This window comes from Talpa europaea (genome assembly GCF_964194135.1).
Source record: "Talpa europaea genome assembly, chromosome: 2".
In the NCBI taxonomy this organism is placed as follows: domain Eukaryota; kingdom Metazoa; phylum Chordata; class Mammalia; order Eulipotyphla; family Talpidae; genus Talpa; species Talpa europaea.
Window position 1 is genome coordinate 77,974,793 of NC_140068.1, and position 16,951 is coordinate 77,991,743.

The 16,951-nt window shown below is 33.8% G+C and overlaps 1 protein-coding gene across 2 annotated transcripts in view; it reads left to right on the forward strand.

The window, feature by feature from the left end:
* COL21A1 (collagen type XXI alpha 1 chain) overlaps positions 1–16,951 on the forward strand; it is a gene marked incomplete at both ends in the record, with an annotated part of 87,871 nt that overhangs the window by 53,520 nt on the left and 17,400 nt on the right. For both annotated transcript variants that reach the window (XM_084257451.1, XM_084257450.1), the window contains 2 exons: positions 13,791–13,835; positions 15,646–15,699. In XM_084257451.1, the coding sequence (XP_084113577.1) occupies positions 13,791–13,835; positions 15,646–15,699 (99 nt within the window). The remainder of the gene's footprint in view (positions 1–13,790; positions 13,836–15,645; positions 15,700–16,951) is intronic.

Consider the following 16,951-nt stretch of genomic DNA (forward strand, 5'->3'; position numbering starts at 1 on the left):
CTTTCTTTTTCTTTCTTTCTCTCTTTCTCTCTTTCTTTTTGAGATGGGCCCTTCTTACAGGTGTGTGGTGCTACTTCATTGTGGCTTTGATTTGCTTTCATTTCCCAGAGGATAAATGATGATGAATATTTTTTTGTGTGTGTCTGTTCACTGTCTATATGTCTTCTTTGGAGGAGTGTCTAATTGGATTTTTCTGCCCAAGTTTTGATCGGGTTATTTTCTTTTTGGTGATTTGTATGAATTCTTTGTAGACCTTAGATCTGTTAGCCCACTGTCAGGTACATAATGCATAAATATTTTCTTCCATCTGGTAGGGTGTCTTTTAGTTTTAATGATAGTTTTTTTTTTCCACTGTGCAGAAGATCAGGTATAAGACAAGGATGTTCACTTTCACAACTACTGTTGAAATAAAACTATCACTATTTGCAGAATGACATGATTATATATATAGAAAACCCAGAAGACTCCACTAACAAACTAATTGAAACAATAAATCATTACAGCAAAGTGGCAGGTTTCAAAATAATTTATAAAAATTGATTTGCAACCTATATGGAAACAATGAGCTGGAAGAAAGAGAGGTCAATAAAACAATCCCATTAACAACCACACCAAAATAAATGAAATACCTAGGAATAAATTTAGCAGTGGAGATGAAAGATCTTTATAATGGAAATTATATAGCATTATTCAAAGTAGAAGAGAATACAAAGAAATTCCCTGCTCATGGTTTTGGAAAATTTACATTGTTAAAATGGTTATCTTTCCCAAAGCAACATACAGACTTAGTGGATGTCGATTTTAAGTATTTAGAAGGAATGATTTAGCCCCAGTAAATAGGATACTTTCACCTAATTTATTCTGTAATGTGGCAGCCAAGAATATTAATGGAGCTTAAATTGAAACAACAGAAGCTCTAGAAAAATACTCTAATTAAATGCAGCTATAGCAGCTGGATCATGATTCATCCCTGTAAGCAGATTGATGAATAGAAACACCAACTCCAGGAAATCAAATTGAGGAGAAAGCCTGTATGTCATTGGGAAATGATTATATTGCTTTAAAACACATTTACATGCCTATACTTTGAATTTTTAAAATCTAGTATTAGTTAATCCTTAAACTAATTCATTCCTAAGGGTAACTTCCTTTCTAAATTGCAAATTACACCCACTTAACATCAATCCAGGTATGTATAAACTCAGTTCTAAACTTGCTGGATTTATTATAATTTGTTTCAAGCATGTATCTTTCTGTTTAAGGATTATAACACTTAAGTGAATTCATATGGAAGTGACATTAACTGAGTGTCTGCTTTGAGTTAGACATTATGTTAACTGAAGGAAATGTGAAGATTAATTTGTAATGGCCCTGCACTAAGGAGTCTGAAGCATTGATCGATAAGCATAGATCACAATATCATACTGATATTAGGGAGGTAGGCATGTATTTGGGGGCTTGCAAGTTTGAGATGTGCATAACACTAAATGTTTGGAAGTATCGAAAGGGATTGTTTTATTTTTTAAAAATAATGACAGCATTATTGAGAAATACTTCACATACTATACAATTCACTGAATTAAAGTCTATAAGAATACATTCTTAAACATTGGATTATCCTGATCAAATTGGCAAGATAAATTAGAGTTGACTAGTTGTTTGGCCTGGCAAGGTAGGTATATGTAGCATGTTCCACAAAGAATAAAAAGAAATGATACTTTTGGATAAGCTGACATTAGTTCAGACTGCTTAGGGTATTTGGAGGAGATAGGATTGAAATATGAGATAAGTTTGGGAATTTAGCATAAGAGTTAAATGTAAAGGGAGATTATTGGACTTTATTTTAGTCTTAGGTATATATTTTTTGGTTTTTTAATTTCCTCCACCAAATTTCCCAAACTCCAATAAATAAATAGCAAACAAAATATAGCATGGAAATAACTTAGCAAAAACCCCCACATTTTATCCCCTTCCATTTTCCCCAGACCTTTCAGATTATCAAAGAATATTTTTTTATGATTGTGCTACAGAAATTTATTTTACTAATCTTATCAGTCAAAAGCTCACAATGCTCTCAGATTCACAGTGCTTTCTAAAATGTTATTCTGGGATCAATTCAATTACTATGAATTACTTTATGTATGAATCTGATAGTTATTAACTAAATGTTTTGTGTCCTGTGAAAATTGATATGTTGGAAAACAAACAAATATGTGATGAGGTTGTAGGTAGGACAAATGACGAAACCCCTAAATTGTGCTATTTGAACTTATATCTGAGAGTTACATGAGGTATTCAAAGGTTTTAAGTAGGCAAAAATATTTGGAAAGCTTTAGAAAAATCACAGATGGCAAAATAAAGAACCAACTTAGAGAAGACAGCTTAGCAGCAGTTTTGCTGAATTCTGTCACCTCCAGTACCAACTAAGACAAAAAACATTCATAGTAGGGTTGAGACTCATTGGAAATGAACTAAAAAGTTGTCAACTGAGCTTTAGAATCAGTTGGATGTGGATAGCATGAAAAAGAATAACTCTCAAAGTTTTACTATGTGAATATGGAGGTACAAGAACACCAAATAAATAGGAAAAAGAGCAGGAAGAATCAACTTTGACTGAAAGAGATGAATCTAAGATATGTTTAAGTGGAATATAGTTAGATGATAGTGAGGGCATTTAAGTAGGAAAGCCATGATTTGAATAATTAATAAAGAATAGATGTGTAAAAAATAGTGACTAATACAATTCCAGTAATAAACAGTGGATCAGAGTCAAGAAAATTTTAGAATTTTTATACATAAATAGGTGTGGTAGGTTGCAAAGTACCATTCCAGAGCCCAAAATATATCTGAATACCCCAAATCTGTACATTTTAATCTTACTTGTATATGGGCCTTTGCTTATGTGATTAAGTTAAGGGTCTTGTGTTTTGGAGATTATTCTGGATTACCTCGGTGTTTCTGAACCAGTTTGTCCTTCAGCAAAGAATAGAGGCTTCAGAGGGGGAGAAATTTTGTCCACAGATCATGCCATCAAGGGTTTACAGTCTGCTTTTCTTGATGGTATGCCCTATGGATTGGAATTGCCTAGTACCCATAATTGTGGAAGTCCATTCCTTATAGTAAATCTCTTAATATGTATATCCTACAGATCCTGTTTCTCTGTTGGTACCCTGATTGATTCCAATTTTAGTTCTGAAAGTAAATAACTTAATACCTTAAAATGTGGAAGTGGCTTTGGAATTAGATAATTTGGTGAATTAGATAATTCACCAAAGCAGGGAGCAGAACAGGCAGACTGACAAAATACACTGCTGAGGGGAGGAGCAGTGGGCGCAGCAGGAGAGGTCTGCGCACCAAGTGGGACCCTCGCTGGCAGCCGGGGATTGAACCGGCACTGCAGAGGCTGTGGGCAGCTTCGCAGCCCAGCGCTCCACTGCTGTGCCACTGGGGAGGCCCAAATGTGGACTTTAAACACATTGCTAGCGAGTACTCAGAAGGAAATGAGGAACATGTTTTGGAAACTGGGAGAATGGCTGAATTGTATCTAGTAGTTATGTGGGCAAACAGGACTAGTAAGTAATAAATTTGGATAGTTAGCTGAGATTTACAAACAAAAAGTTGAAGGTATGACCTGGTTTCTTCTTGCTGTATATAGTAAAGTATGAAGTGAAAGAGATAAAATGAGGCAAGAATTGTTAAGTGACAGGCACTGATATTTCATACTTAGGGAAATTTTCAACTTACCCAGATTGTAAAGGATCCTAAAATTAGGGAATTCACTATTAGGAAAACAAGTATGTGGCAGGACACACTTTCAGTGAGTCTTGAAGTGATGAGGTGTGTGACTCATGGGTTCACTCACCCATCCTAGTAGAAGTCAGAACTAAAGATGACATTATCCAGGAGACACCTATGGAGAAGCCTCTTATCTAATGGTGTAAATTTCCATGCTATACATAGGACTCCTGAAAGATCTTTGAGAATATTTTATTAGACTTTTACTTTATTTAAAAATCAGTCTATTCTAGTTACTTTAGACTAGCAGCTACAGGGACAAGAAAACATGAAGGAAGACTTTGGCCTGCCCAATTTCAATGGGCAGTAAACAGACTAATAGAAGTATTCAGCTGTAAGCATATATTCTTCTTAAAAAAAGGGTGAATGATTCTGAGGCTGGAGTTTGGGTGCAGAGGCCAGGGCCACTGGTCCAGAAGGTAGAACTTCAAACATCAGAAGAATATTCCCAGCCCTTGAGACAGTGGAACTTTCCTCCTGGGATAAAGACTGCTTATTGCCACTAACTCCTTTCTTCCTTTCATTTCCTTCATTTTGAGATGGAGGTGTTTTTAACTTTTTCCCTATCCTGTCATATCTTTGTAACTTAGAAGTAGATAATTTGCTTTCTAGTTTCACTGGTTCACAGATGGAGAGTTATTTTCCCCAGGATGAATCATACCCACACATGAGTTAAATAATGACTTTGGGACTTTCAAACTGATGGTATTTAGATAAAAATTTGCTGTAAAGGGTAAAGACTTTGGGGATGTTAGGATGGAATGAATGCATTTTGCATGTGGGATGGATGTGACTGTGTGTGGGCTAAAGGGAAGACAAAAAATGACACCCCAGAAATATCAGGCCTTAATCCCCGGAACCTGTGTTACTTTATTTGGAAAAAGAGTTTTCACGAATGTGAATAAGAATCTTGTGAAGGCTTTTCACCATTGAGAATGATATTGGCTGTGGGCTTGTCATATATGGCCTTTATGATGTTGAGGTATGTTCCTTGTATTCCGAGAATTTCAAGGGCCTTTATCATAAATGGGTGTTGTACTTTGTCGAAAGCTTTCTCAGCATCTATGGATATTGTCATATGGTTTTTATATTTCTTTTTGTTGATGTGTTGGATTACGTTGATTGATTTTCAGATGTTGAACCATCTGTATGTCCCTGGAATAAATCCTACTTGGTCGTGGTGAATTATCTTATGGATGCATTGTTGGATTCTGATGGCAAGGATTTTGTTGAGGATTTTTGCATCAGTGTTCATTAGGGAGATTGGCCTGTAATTTTCTTTTTTTGTGTGCTGTCTTTGTTGGGTTTTGGTATTAGTGTAATGTTGGCTTTGTAGAACATATTTGGTAGTATTCCTTCTTTTTCAATTTTTTGAAAGAGTTTCCACTGCTAGGTATTTACCCAAAGGACACAGAAACATTTATTCCAAAGAGCACCTGCACCCCTGTGTTTATAGCAGCACAATTTACAATAGCTAAGCTTTGGAAACAACCCAAATGCCCAAAAATAGATGACTGGATCAAGAAGATGTGGTACATATACACAATGGACTATTACTCAGCAATCAAAAAAGATAAACACATGCAGTTTGCAGCAACATGAATGGAGCTGGAAGGGATCATGCTCAGTGAAATAAGCCAGAAAGAGAAAGAAAAATACTGGATGGTCTCACTCATAGCAGGAATCTAGAAAACCTAAATAAGGGACCAGGAAAAACAATAACTATAAGAAAGAAAAAATCAAAATCAACAAACAACTATTAACCAGAGGCACACTATGGGGGGGGCAGGGAAAGGAGGGATTGGGGTCAAAATAAGGGAGGTGCAATTGTATGGGGAACATAAAAATAAAATCATAAAAAAAAAAGAATCTTGTGAAGGCAAGATTGTATTGCCTTTCCCAGATGGCCCTAAATGTTACTACAAGTATCCTTCTAAGAGAAAGAAAAAGGGAAATTTCACACACAGAAGAGAGGAAGAGGCAGTAATAACATGGTGGCTGAAGCTGAAGTAATGTGACCACACGTCAAGAGAGACTGGCACCTGCCAGAAGTTGGAAGAGACAAAGGTTGGGTTCTCCCCTAGACTCTCTGGGGATAATGCATTCCTGTTGACTTTGAGCTCAAACTTCTGGTTTGGAGAACTGAGAGAGAATACATTTCTAGTTTTAAGCTACCAAGTTCATAGTAATTTTTTTTTTAAAGCAGTCATAGGAAAGTAGTCTCGTCTTTAGCATGGTGAGACATGTGAATTTTTATAGCTGTATGTCACAACTTTTGGTATCATAGTATCAAAAACATGTACTTAAAGTAGAGAAACAGATTTAAATGGTAATTTGGTGACACTTCAGTCACCACTGTTTTCTGTGTCTTCAGTGTCTTCAATTTACTTGAACTTTCATGATTTTTTTAAAACTTGTTATATCCACTTCTCATTTTTCTATATTTTTGTATTTTTTCTGTTTAGTAACTTTTAGCACATGTATCTCTGGTGTGCAGTTCATCATATTGTAAAGTTGGAACAATATAAGGGTCTGATACTTAATGTGTTGGTATATAAACCACAGATAAAGTATAATATATGGATATGTATGTGTAGGAAAGGATCAGCATGGGAAACATGGTTTAATCATGTTCCAGTTATTAGCTTACTCTTCCCTTCATTCTTTTTGGCTTTTATGTGTTACGTTCCAATTTTCATTACTTGTGTTTCATCTTGTGAACATGTTATTGCTTTGGTGATACATTATAAAAAATTAGGGCCTGGCTTTTGAGTGTTTTGCGTATTTCTTTCTTTTTTAACGATGTTAATCTTGTCAGGTTATGTTTTCACTTTTGTGCCAAGGAATGAAGAACAGTCAAGATTGCTTCAAAGGATCCTCAATTGTTGGAAATGTGTTTCCTGACATCTCACAAAATCACTCTGATTTTATCCTTGGGAGGTTAGGTCGATGGGGAGGGAAATGGGTAGTACAGGAGCAGCAACACACCAGGAGTTGAAAAATATCAACTGGAAACACAAATTTAATTAATTAATTAATTAATTAATTAATTTGTGGGACCCTTGCCAGTGGCTGGGGAACGAACCGGCGCTGCTGAGGCTGCGGGCAGCCTTGCAGCCCAGCGCTCAACCGCTGTGCCACCAGGGGAGGCCTGGAAACATTAATTTTTAACAAAATCTGCTTTAGCATATTGGTTTTTTTCTTTCTTTCTTTTTTTTTTTAATAGATTTATTTATTTATTTATACAAGCACTGGGTACAGTCAGAAGTGTGGGAGGGTGAGAGAATTCACCAGAATCAGAGCGGAGAGAAGAGCAGGCAGACTGACGAAGTACACTGCTGAGGGGAGCAGGGGCTGCAGGAAAGGTCTGCGTGCCGTGTGAGACCCTCGCCGGGCAGCCAGGTATTAAACCGGCGCTGCAGAGGCCGAGGGCAGCTTCACAACCCAGCGCTCAACTGCTGTGCCACAGGGGAGGCCCTGCTTTAGCATATTGTTCAGCTACTTTGCTCTGGCTAATCACTGCTGAGCACATTACCTGCAGTATCAGTGTTTCAATTGCTTCTTTGTCATATGTATTTTTTGCCTGGTGATCATTTCCAAGGACATTTTGTATTTAGTGTAACATTTTCCCTCAGGTCATCTGAGCCATTTATTCATAAATTTGCTAGTTTTCTCCTCAATAACCAGTCCCATTTTGCACAGGGAGCCTTAAGGCTCACGGAGAAGATTAGTAGGCAGGGCATGTGTTCTCCCCTTTGAGCTGAATTCCCTGGAGCCACATGAGAATGAGAGAGAGAGGAAGCCATGTATTCTGGATCTGTGGAGGTTAGTACATGTTTCTTTGTTAAGGATGTCTTCAAAACTTTTATTTTGAAAATGTTTGCTGTATCATTTTTCTAGGGATGAAAACTTGGTAATAACTCTTCTATATTTGGTAGCATTGGCTCAGAGAGGCTTTTGTGTTTCCTTTCCTCATGCCTTTCAAATTCTTGTTAAACCACTTGAATACTTGCCTTTATGGTGTAATGTTAATTGCTGAGGCTGTCCAAGTCATCATTTACTTAAGAAACAAGTAGGTCTTTTGTTTAATCACCTTTTCTGTGGAGTGCTTATGTGGCATTTCATTTTTATTCATATAGAATAAAATATTAATAAATTCTTGGGAAATGTTAATGTTGTATGACTATGTGATTTCCAACACGGAATGACCCACTTTATTATGCTTGCAATGTGGAGGTGGCTTTATTTGCCCACTTGACACACTTTGTTCAGATCAAGAAGAAAGGTAAGCATGAAAAAAACCCCACTAGTTCTGTCATTGTTCTTATTTGATTTGTTTATAGCAAATTTTTTAAAGTCTTTTGTACAGATTTGTAACACTTTTTTTCCCACTCTTTCAGGCAATAGGAGTGGCACAGCCTTGGTATGTGTTGAGTGAAACCTTGACCTGTAACTGCTGTTCAGAATTTCACACAGCACTTCTTAGTGTGAAGGCAACCTGCATTTAACAATTCAGAACATTTTGGAAATTCAGTTGTAATTATTGTGCTAATATCGACTTGCTAGTTCCAGAGTTATCTTTTAAAGCTTGATTGAAAGTACCTAGAACAGTTAGAGTATATATTTTGAAGTTGTTTATATCTCAAGTAAATAATATCAGTCTCTGATTTATCTATAGAAGTAACTAAATTTGGTTGCAATATCTACAAATATGGCATTGTAATGACTGCAAAAATATCTTTTTCTTTAACCTTACCAAGCAATTATCTATGCAAATTATATAATAAAGTCCCAACAGGGTTAATCATTGATCTGTTTGATTCTTTCTTACTGATTTACTTGGCATAGTAAAACCAGATCACCATCAAAAAACTTTATAAAGTAACACTGTAAATTTTAAATGTAGAAGCTCTGCATCTGTGGTACTGCTCATTTTTGTTGTTATTCTGAAGAAATTTTTCAAAATGTCATTGTAAGACCATTGATATACATTAAAATATACTTATCAAATCCTCCTCTTCTGTGTTCATTACTTTTATAATGTAAAAGAGCTTTACTGAATCTTGAAATGTCAAGAGGCATAAATGCAGTGGAACTTACGAAATTGTGCATAATTCTGAATAACATGTCTTCTGAGTAAATAGAATGTTGTTGCTGCTTACATAGGTGCCATAGTCTCACGGGAATGGGGGCTGATTACATCCATCTCTGTTGAAGAAAATGGTTGAGAGAAATTTAAATTACCATGTATATAGGAGATTGAATCTAAATTTCAAGGTTTTTAGGAGTTCAACTCTATAATTATCTTATTTAGTTATACAGGGTGTTGGGGTGGTTTTTGCATACTCTTCATTAAAAACTTTTGATATAGGTACTCATGATATTCTTGAATTAATGAATTAATTCTCCACTTTCAAAACTTGAAAACTACAGAATTAAGAAAACAGTGTTAAGATGAGGTTTATTTATTTTAATAATTATATGATCTATATAAATCACTAATTTAGCAGGTAAAATGTGAATGTTTTACATTCATTCATTTTTACATTTCATACTTTCTCATTGACTGTGAAAACAACTACAGTTTTTATGATTTGGAGTGCACATTTTGATAACTAAATCATTTCTTTTTGTGAATGCCCTTCTTATTTTTTGGTGTTTTAGAAATTATTTTTAAAAAGCTTGGGTATGGTTATCATAGTGAATGCTAGACAAATGCTTGATTATCTCTAAGAATTAACACCATAAAATTATTTATGTTCTAGGTGTATATAAGGGGATATTGTAATACATGGGGAATATCTGAGAAAGCACACTTGAAAATAATTTGTTTATATCAATATGCATTTTTTTGATAATCAGGTATGTACATTACAGTTACTGGTTATAATAGTACTAGGTACTTAAATGGCTTATAAAAATCACTTTTGTATTTGTGAATACTGAACTGAATATTCCTCTCTTTGAAGTAGATATGCCTAGTTAAGTCATGCTTTGTTTTAATTTTGGTTCTTTGGAAGATTGTAGCTTTGAAAGGCTCTTGGCATAGACACACTTTTGGGGTAGAAAAGGAAAAGGTATATTTTTACCAAAGTTATGTTAATCATGAGTAAACTAGAATTTATGAATACATTCCAGGGCCATGCAACTCTAATGGCTCACAATGAATTTAGTCCAGTGGAGATTATCAACACAAGATATTAAAATATAAATTTCTTTTAAAATTTTATAGGGTCTAGGGTCTAGGCTTTTATGATGAAAATCTCTTTCTTACAAATTAAGTATAAAGTATGTCTTGATAAATTGAACTGACTTAAAGCAAAGGATCATTTATCAGCTCTGAAAACAGTGTATGACTCATGCTTCCCTTAGAATAATCCTCTCTGGTTCATTCATGTTGCCGCAAATGGCATAGGCTTATCTTTTTGATGGCTGAGTAGTATTTCATTGTGTACATGTACCACATCTTCTTGATCAACTCATCTGTTTTGGGGCTTTTAGGTTGTTTGCACCTCCACTGTGGACATTTTGGTGGTGGGAAAACTGGTGACCACATCTGAGTGGAGAAATCCTATATTGTGAAAAAATTAATGGATATTTAAAAAAACAAAATAAAACTATTAAACATTTAACAAATGGAGATATTGTGAACTTAAAGTTTGTATAACTGGCATGAAGTCACTTAGCCACTACTGAATAATGGACTGGCTGACTCCAGTGTCTAAACTTCTAACTGCTTCCTTGCTTCTGTTTTGGCTTTCCCCAGTTTCCACTATGCTCTTTAGTAATAATCTTTGCCACCTTTGTAGCTAGTAAGAATGATACTTTCAACATTAGGACTTTACTTTTATTGAATCTTTTGGAGTGAACATATATTTTTTGAAAGCTTAGAAGAAAATATAATGTGTTTCCAATATTTTGATAACTGTGTGATATTGTCTTTACCACTGTCTAAAAAAGAGGAAATTTTTTATTTAAAAATACTACTTATCAGTTAGACATGATTTTTAGTACATTGAAAATATTGCATTAATTAAAAGCAGATACAATTCAAGAAGCTCTAATTTTGGAAGTAATGTATACACATTCATGGTATGTGGGAAAGTATAACCTGATATTTTGTCTTTATGAGTAATGTACTCATAAAGGCACTTTTTCTTAATGATAAAGTAGTCTATAGGATATCAGGACCAAATCCTTTATTCTAAATTAAATATTTCCATTTTAATAACTTTTTTGCTATGCAATGGTGGTTTAGTGGTCACAGAAAAGCTTCTAAGATATTTTTTCATGTCAACATTCTTTCACTACAACATTATGCAGGATTTTCCAGATTTTCTTCTCTTCCTCAAACCCAACTGAAATTGCAGAAGCGGAGAAAATGTCTGTTTGCTCTTTCCAAATAAAATGTTTGTTGCTTTTGTTACTTACACATTTTCACAGTTCCCTGAAACCAAAACCGCACTGGCTGAAAAATTAAGTATAAAATAGTGCTTGGACAAACATTTTCTCTATGAAGCAATTGTTACTAAATACCTTTGGATCAACAAACTGGTAACTTTCAAAAGCGTTTGAATTATATTTCTCCTAGTATATTTGACAAAGCTCAATCAATTTCAGTAAACTTATTGGGAGCCCAGAAAAATTCTAGGAAAATTTTATTTATTAACTACTATCGCTCTGAATGATTTCAGTTCTTCTGAATCATTCTCCCTCTTAACAGTCCTTTATCCCATGAGTGCTCATGCTATTATGTTAGTTTTACCAAGAATTACATTTACAAATTAGTTTCACATTTTTAAACATAATGTTTTATGTATCTTTTCCTTGGTATTGATAAAATAATTTTTATTGTTTGTGGTATAATTGGCTATAATTTCATAACTAAGAAATGCATTTTGATGCATTTAACTAACTTAAGACTACAGGAAAATGACTGTAATCTGGAATGTCCTTCTCCCCAATACACTCAGTATTCACTATATTGAAGTAGTATATAATTTATGACTTCACTAATATAAAAATAACAGTGTTGGAATTAGATGAAAGGGTATCAAATCAGATCCAGATTGTAAACTAGGATGCTCAAGGACTCCTGAGATGTGGAGGTGGGGGTTCTGATCAGGGATACCTGGGTATGACTTTCTTTCTCAGGGTGACACTGCACGGATCTTCAGAAACAGAAGTAGAGTCAGAATATCTGTAACTAATTCCCACTTATATCATAGATCCTTGAAAGGCAAAGGACTTAAATAATAATGCAACCCTCAATAATAAAGGAATCTGCAAGAAGATCCATTTCTCAGATCTGACAGTGTCATGGGCAATTGCATGGCTCCTTAGGGATTCCCAAAGCCTCGGGATACTGTATTGACACAGCAGCTCCAGTTCTGGAACAATGTGTGGCCACCTTGTATCACAGAAGATTTTATAGACACATTTTACTTAAGTTCAGCACTTAATCTAAACAGGGAGTTTGCATCTATGTGCATGTGTGTATTTGAATGGGATAATTTCATGCCAAATATTATAGGAAGCCCTTTGCTCATGTTTTATGATGTTAGTTTGAATTATTTTTTTATATTACTCTGTATTTAGTGCTTTTAAAGACTTTCTTTCAAGAAGACTGAGTTCGTTGTTGATCGTCATTACTCACATACAACTTTTGATCTCTGCATAGGACATAGTGCCATGGCAAATTGAGCTGAACAGAATCAAATTGAATTCCAATTTATGATTCAAGCTTAGATTTTAAAACTAGAACTATATGCTTGTGCCTTGCACTGTAATTATGGCTAACACATTGATGAGTTTTGTGTTAGTAAAGTTAAGGTGTGATAATCAAAATAATGGCAAGCTCCCTGTAATGGAAGATACTGGATCTCATTGATAGTGGCAACTGAACAGAACAAGTGTTAATTTTCAATTTAAGTATCATCAGGGAAGGAGTGAAGAAAAATGAATAAGAAATGATTCATTGATTAGCACTGTTACTGTTTGTTTTTGGTGATGAATATTCATATTGGTAAGTGTATTGAATGACACTCTTTCCCACTAATAAATGTGCTTCTTATTTTCAATTTATAGAATTTACATTATTTTTTTCTGAGTCTTGTTAGAGAACTTATACATTTGGGTGCAGCAATGTGAGAGTTCTGTGTCATTTATTTTGTCTCTCAGCAAACTGATTTGCATATTCTTTATGATTTTATCACCAATGGAATCACTTAGCAAAAGATTGCAGTTTTATTTATTTTTAAACGTTTTATTTTTTTAAGATTTATTTATTTATGCATATAAGAACAGGCCAGAGGTATAGGAGGTGAGAGGATTCACCAGAGACAGAGTGGGGAGCAGAACAGGCAGATCCTCTGAAATACACTGCTGAGTGTAACAGCGGGCAAGTCAGGAAAGGTCTGCTGCACCATGTGAGATCGAACTCGTGCTTCAGAGACTGCGATAGCTTCACAGTGCTGTGCTTAACTCCCTGTACTACCAGGGAGGCCTGAAAGATTGCAGTTTTAAACATAGTTAGGTTCCTGGGTCTTTCAAGGTATACAATTTGATGAAAATATTTAGTTTTAGTAGTTTTTAATTAAGGTTGCTAGTGTAAGTGCCCTTGAAACTTGTATTAAATATAGTCATATCGTTTGATAATTTTTCTTGCTTTATTCGTTGCAATACAGCAATATGCTTGTATGAAATATTCTTTTTATTTCCCACTTATGTTCTGAAAGAATCAAGATTAATTTCCTCATAGCTTCTCTCTGTAAGCCTTTATTTAAAACTTTAAAGATCAGTAACTCTTAATATAATACTGAATCTCATAAATCTATTTTCCAAAATTGCTTATAAATGGTAATTTTATACTGTAATATAGATGATATGTTTGTAATTATGCATTATGTACAACTTAAAAGTCCAATAATGATTGATTCTTCTTTAATGGCTGTCTATAAATTTTTTATTAAAACTTGATTTTTATTTCTTTTCAGGGAATTCCAGGATTTCCTGGAAACCGAGGTTTAACAGGACAAAAGGTGAATGTTAATGAAAGTTGAATGACTTATGCCTGAAATTACTTTTAAGAGGATAAGGTTGTTGATATCTTCACATAGAATACATTTCTACAAATTTTTGGCCACTGTTAACTGTTTAAATATTATTTCAGATGCTATTATTTTGAACTACAATGTTAATTTTTTGTTTGCTTTATTCAGATAATATTAATTTGGATTTGAATATGTTTTTTGTTTTACTTATTTATTTTTCTATAATGTTCTCTTGGACCTTCATTTGAGATGAATTTGCTACTTCATGAGCTATACCTTTAGAAGTTCCTTTAGTGCAGATGTGATTTTCTCTAAACATGTCGAAATTTTCTTCTACTGTCTCCTGACTTCCATTATTACACACAAAGATTCTGCTCTCACTCTGTCAGAGTGACCTGTTCCTTCCTTTTGGAGTCTTTAAGGGGTTTTGTTTTGTGTGTTATAATTATGATGCATCTAAGCATGTGTTTCTCTTTATACATCCTGAAGGAAATTTTGTTGCTGCCTGGCTTTGTGGGATTATTTAACTATTGGAGCCATCAACCTCTCCCTCCATATTACTGCTGTTCATCCTCTCTATTGTCTCTTACAGATTTCTAATTAGACCTAATTTATTCCTCCTACTTTTGTCTTCTGCATCTTTAAATACTTTCTTATTTTCATATCCACTAGTCTGTGTTAAATTATAGTTAAAAATTTTGGACATATTTTCTAGTGAACCACTACTATCTCTAATCTGTTTAAACAACCAATTGATTTTAAAAATATCTAGACAATCATTTTTCATTTCTGAAAGTTATAATTTTTGATAACACCTTTTTATTATTCACACTCTATTTTCAGTCCTAATAGTCTTTCATAATTCCTTTATTTAATGTGCAAAGATGTCATAAATTTAAAGTTTATTGTTGACGTTTTCACTATCTCCAGTTAATATTCCTGTTGATTCTCAGTCTATAGTTTGCAGCCGCCTCTTTCTTTATTATTGATTATGAGCTCATTGCTTCATTTTAATTGGTGGGATTCCTGTCTTCCTAATTGTGGTTTGGAGAACTGTCTCCTGCTGGTAGCTAAAGGTACTGTTTTAGCCCCCTTGAAATGTCACCACTGGTATTAAAGATTCCAGTCCTCTTCCCACAACTGCCCTAATATTAAGTTTACCAAGAAATGAGTGTGCACTCTCAGATACCTACCAGTCTTCTTGACCCCTACTTCGTGAAAGGTTCCTGCACAAATCTTCATTGCCCCAAATCAGAGTATATTTTATTAAAGTAAGAGATCTTTGAAGACCTCCTCTACTATTCATAAAATCAGCACTCTCTCACATAGGCTGCTCCTTCATTTTTTTTTTCCTAAATTCAAAGAATCCTGTGGAGCACCTAGTCAGCCACATTCCTAAAAGTTGCTGTTATTCCATACCATCATTTTTTTTCTTTATTATTTTGTGCTTTTAAATTCTGTGGTAATAAAAAGTATATTCTTGATATTTTTTTTCCTGTTGTCTCATCTCACCAATACTGTGTGAACTGCTAGGTCTTGCTTTTAATAACTAGTAGGGATGAAACCTGACTTCATAATTCAATTTTTGACACACTAAAACCACAGACACAAGTAAGGTGTTAGATGCCTGAATTTTTGGTTTTCAGCCATATCTTGTTCCTTTCTTACAATAAAGGGAGAGAAAGTAGAAAAACTGAAAAATTGATACTGAATATTTATTCCATAGTACTTTGATAAGAAATTCCTGGAAATAAATTGATAATTTGTAATTTAATTTTGATCTGTATTTTGTTTTTAGGGAGAAATTGGACCTACAGGACCTATGGGGAAAAAAGGAGCTCCAGGGATACCTGTATGTGAATGTCATTATTATCAAGATGTTTGAGATATTGTTAATGTGTATAAAGAACTCTTATTCTGGAGTTCAAAAAGCTGGAGGGCAAGCAGTAATCAGGTATTTGGGGCCAGAAACTCCATGCATTTGTATGAAAAAGAATGTGTTTATTTATGTCCATTTTTCTAGAAGAGTCTACATTTCTTTAAATTCTCAAAAGCTGGCTACCCAAATAAAGATGAAGAACACTTACCATAGCTAAAATAAAACCAGAAGGCAAATATTCTAACTATTCACTAATATTTACTAAGTACAAGTCTAAAACTCAATGTTCTTTATAAATTTTAATAAAATTACAAATTTATTACATTAATGATGGAAAATACATTAGAAGACATAGTATGGGAAGATCCCAAACTAGTGAACAAACTATTTTGAAAGTTTTGGCTGTGGAAGGAACATATTAATTTGATATTATGTATTATGAAAATTTTATCTTGCATGTGCAAGTATCTGTTACTGCTAGAATTAATAGCATTAATAATAATTAATAGTTAATATTAATAATTAATAGAATTAATACTTTTTTCCTTTAAGTAAAACAGGCCATTTCTTCTCTTAATGGGTTATGACTTTTTGATTTAATTATGTGAGTTAGAAAGAAACATTTCACTTAGTTCTTTTGTGAAAGATTTGGTGAATTTTGCATGTGAAGTAGGAACTAAATAAGAAAGATATTATCCTTTAACTAGGGATTCAGCTTGTCGGGACATTAAAACAAGATTCTTATCCCTTATAATGAAATACTCTTCATCCACCTCCACCATCACTAAGCATTTTATTTGTTCCTTAGAATAATAAAACAAAACTATTTATCAGTATCTGTTAGCCACCAGAAAATTAAGTTATTGAAATATAATGTCATTCAACTTCAAAAATATCTTTATTTAACATTTCTAACTTTTTATATACTATACTGTGAACTGGTATATTTTGCATATTATACTTGCCGTAACCTCATAAATGGATAGCAAAATGTAGTAGTGATGACATATTTTCAATATAACTATTTGAGTTTGTTTTCTGATGATTTTAGTTGAATATTTTTGCACATCACATTTTTGTCATGTTTAAGAGAATGTTTTTGGTATATATTGATATATTAATATATAAGAATATTAATGTTTTTGTTTTATTATACATTAATGTTATTTGAAATGGTATTTAACTTAGATTCTAAATTATATCAGATACTTGTTACTGGACCAGT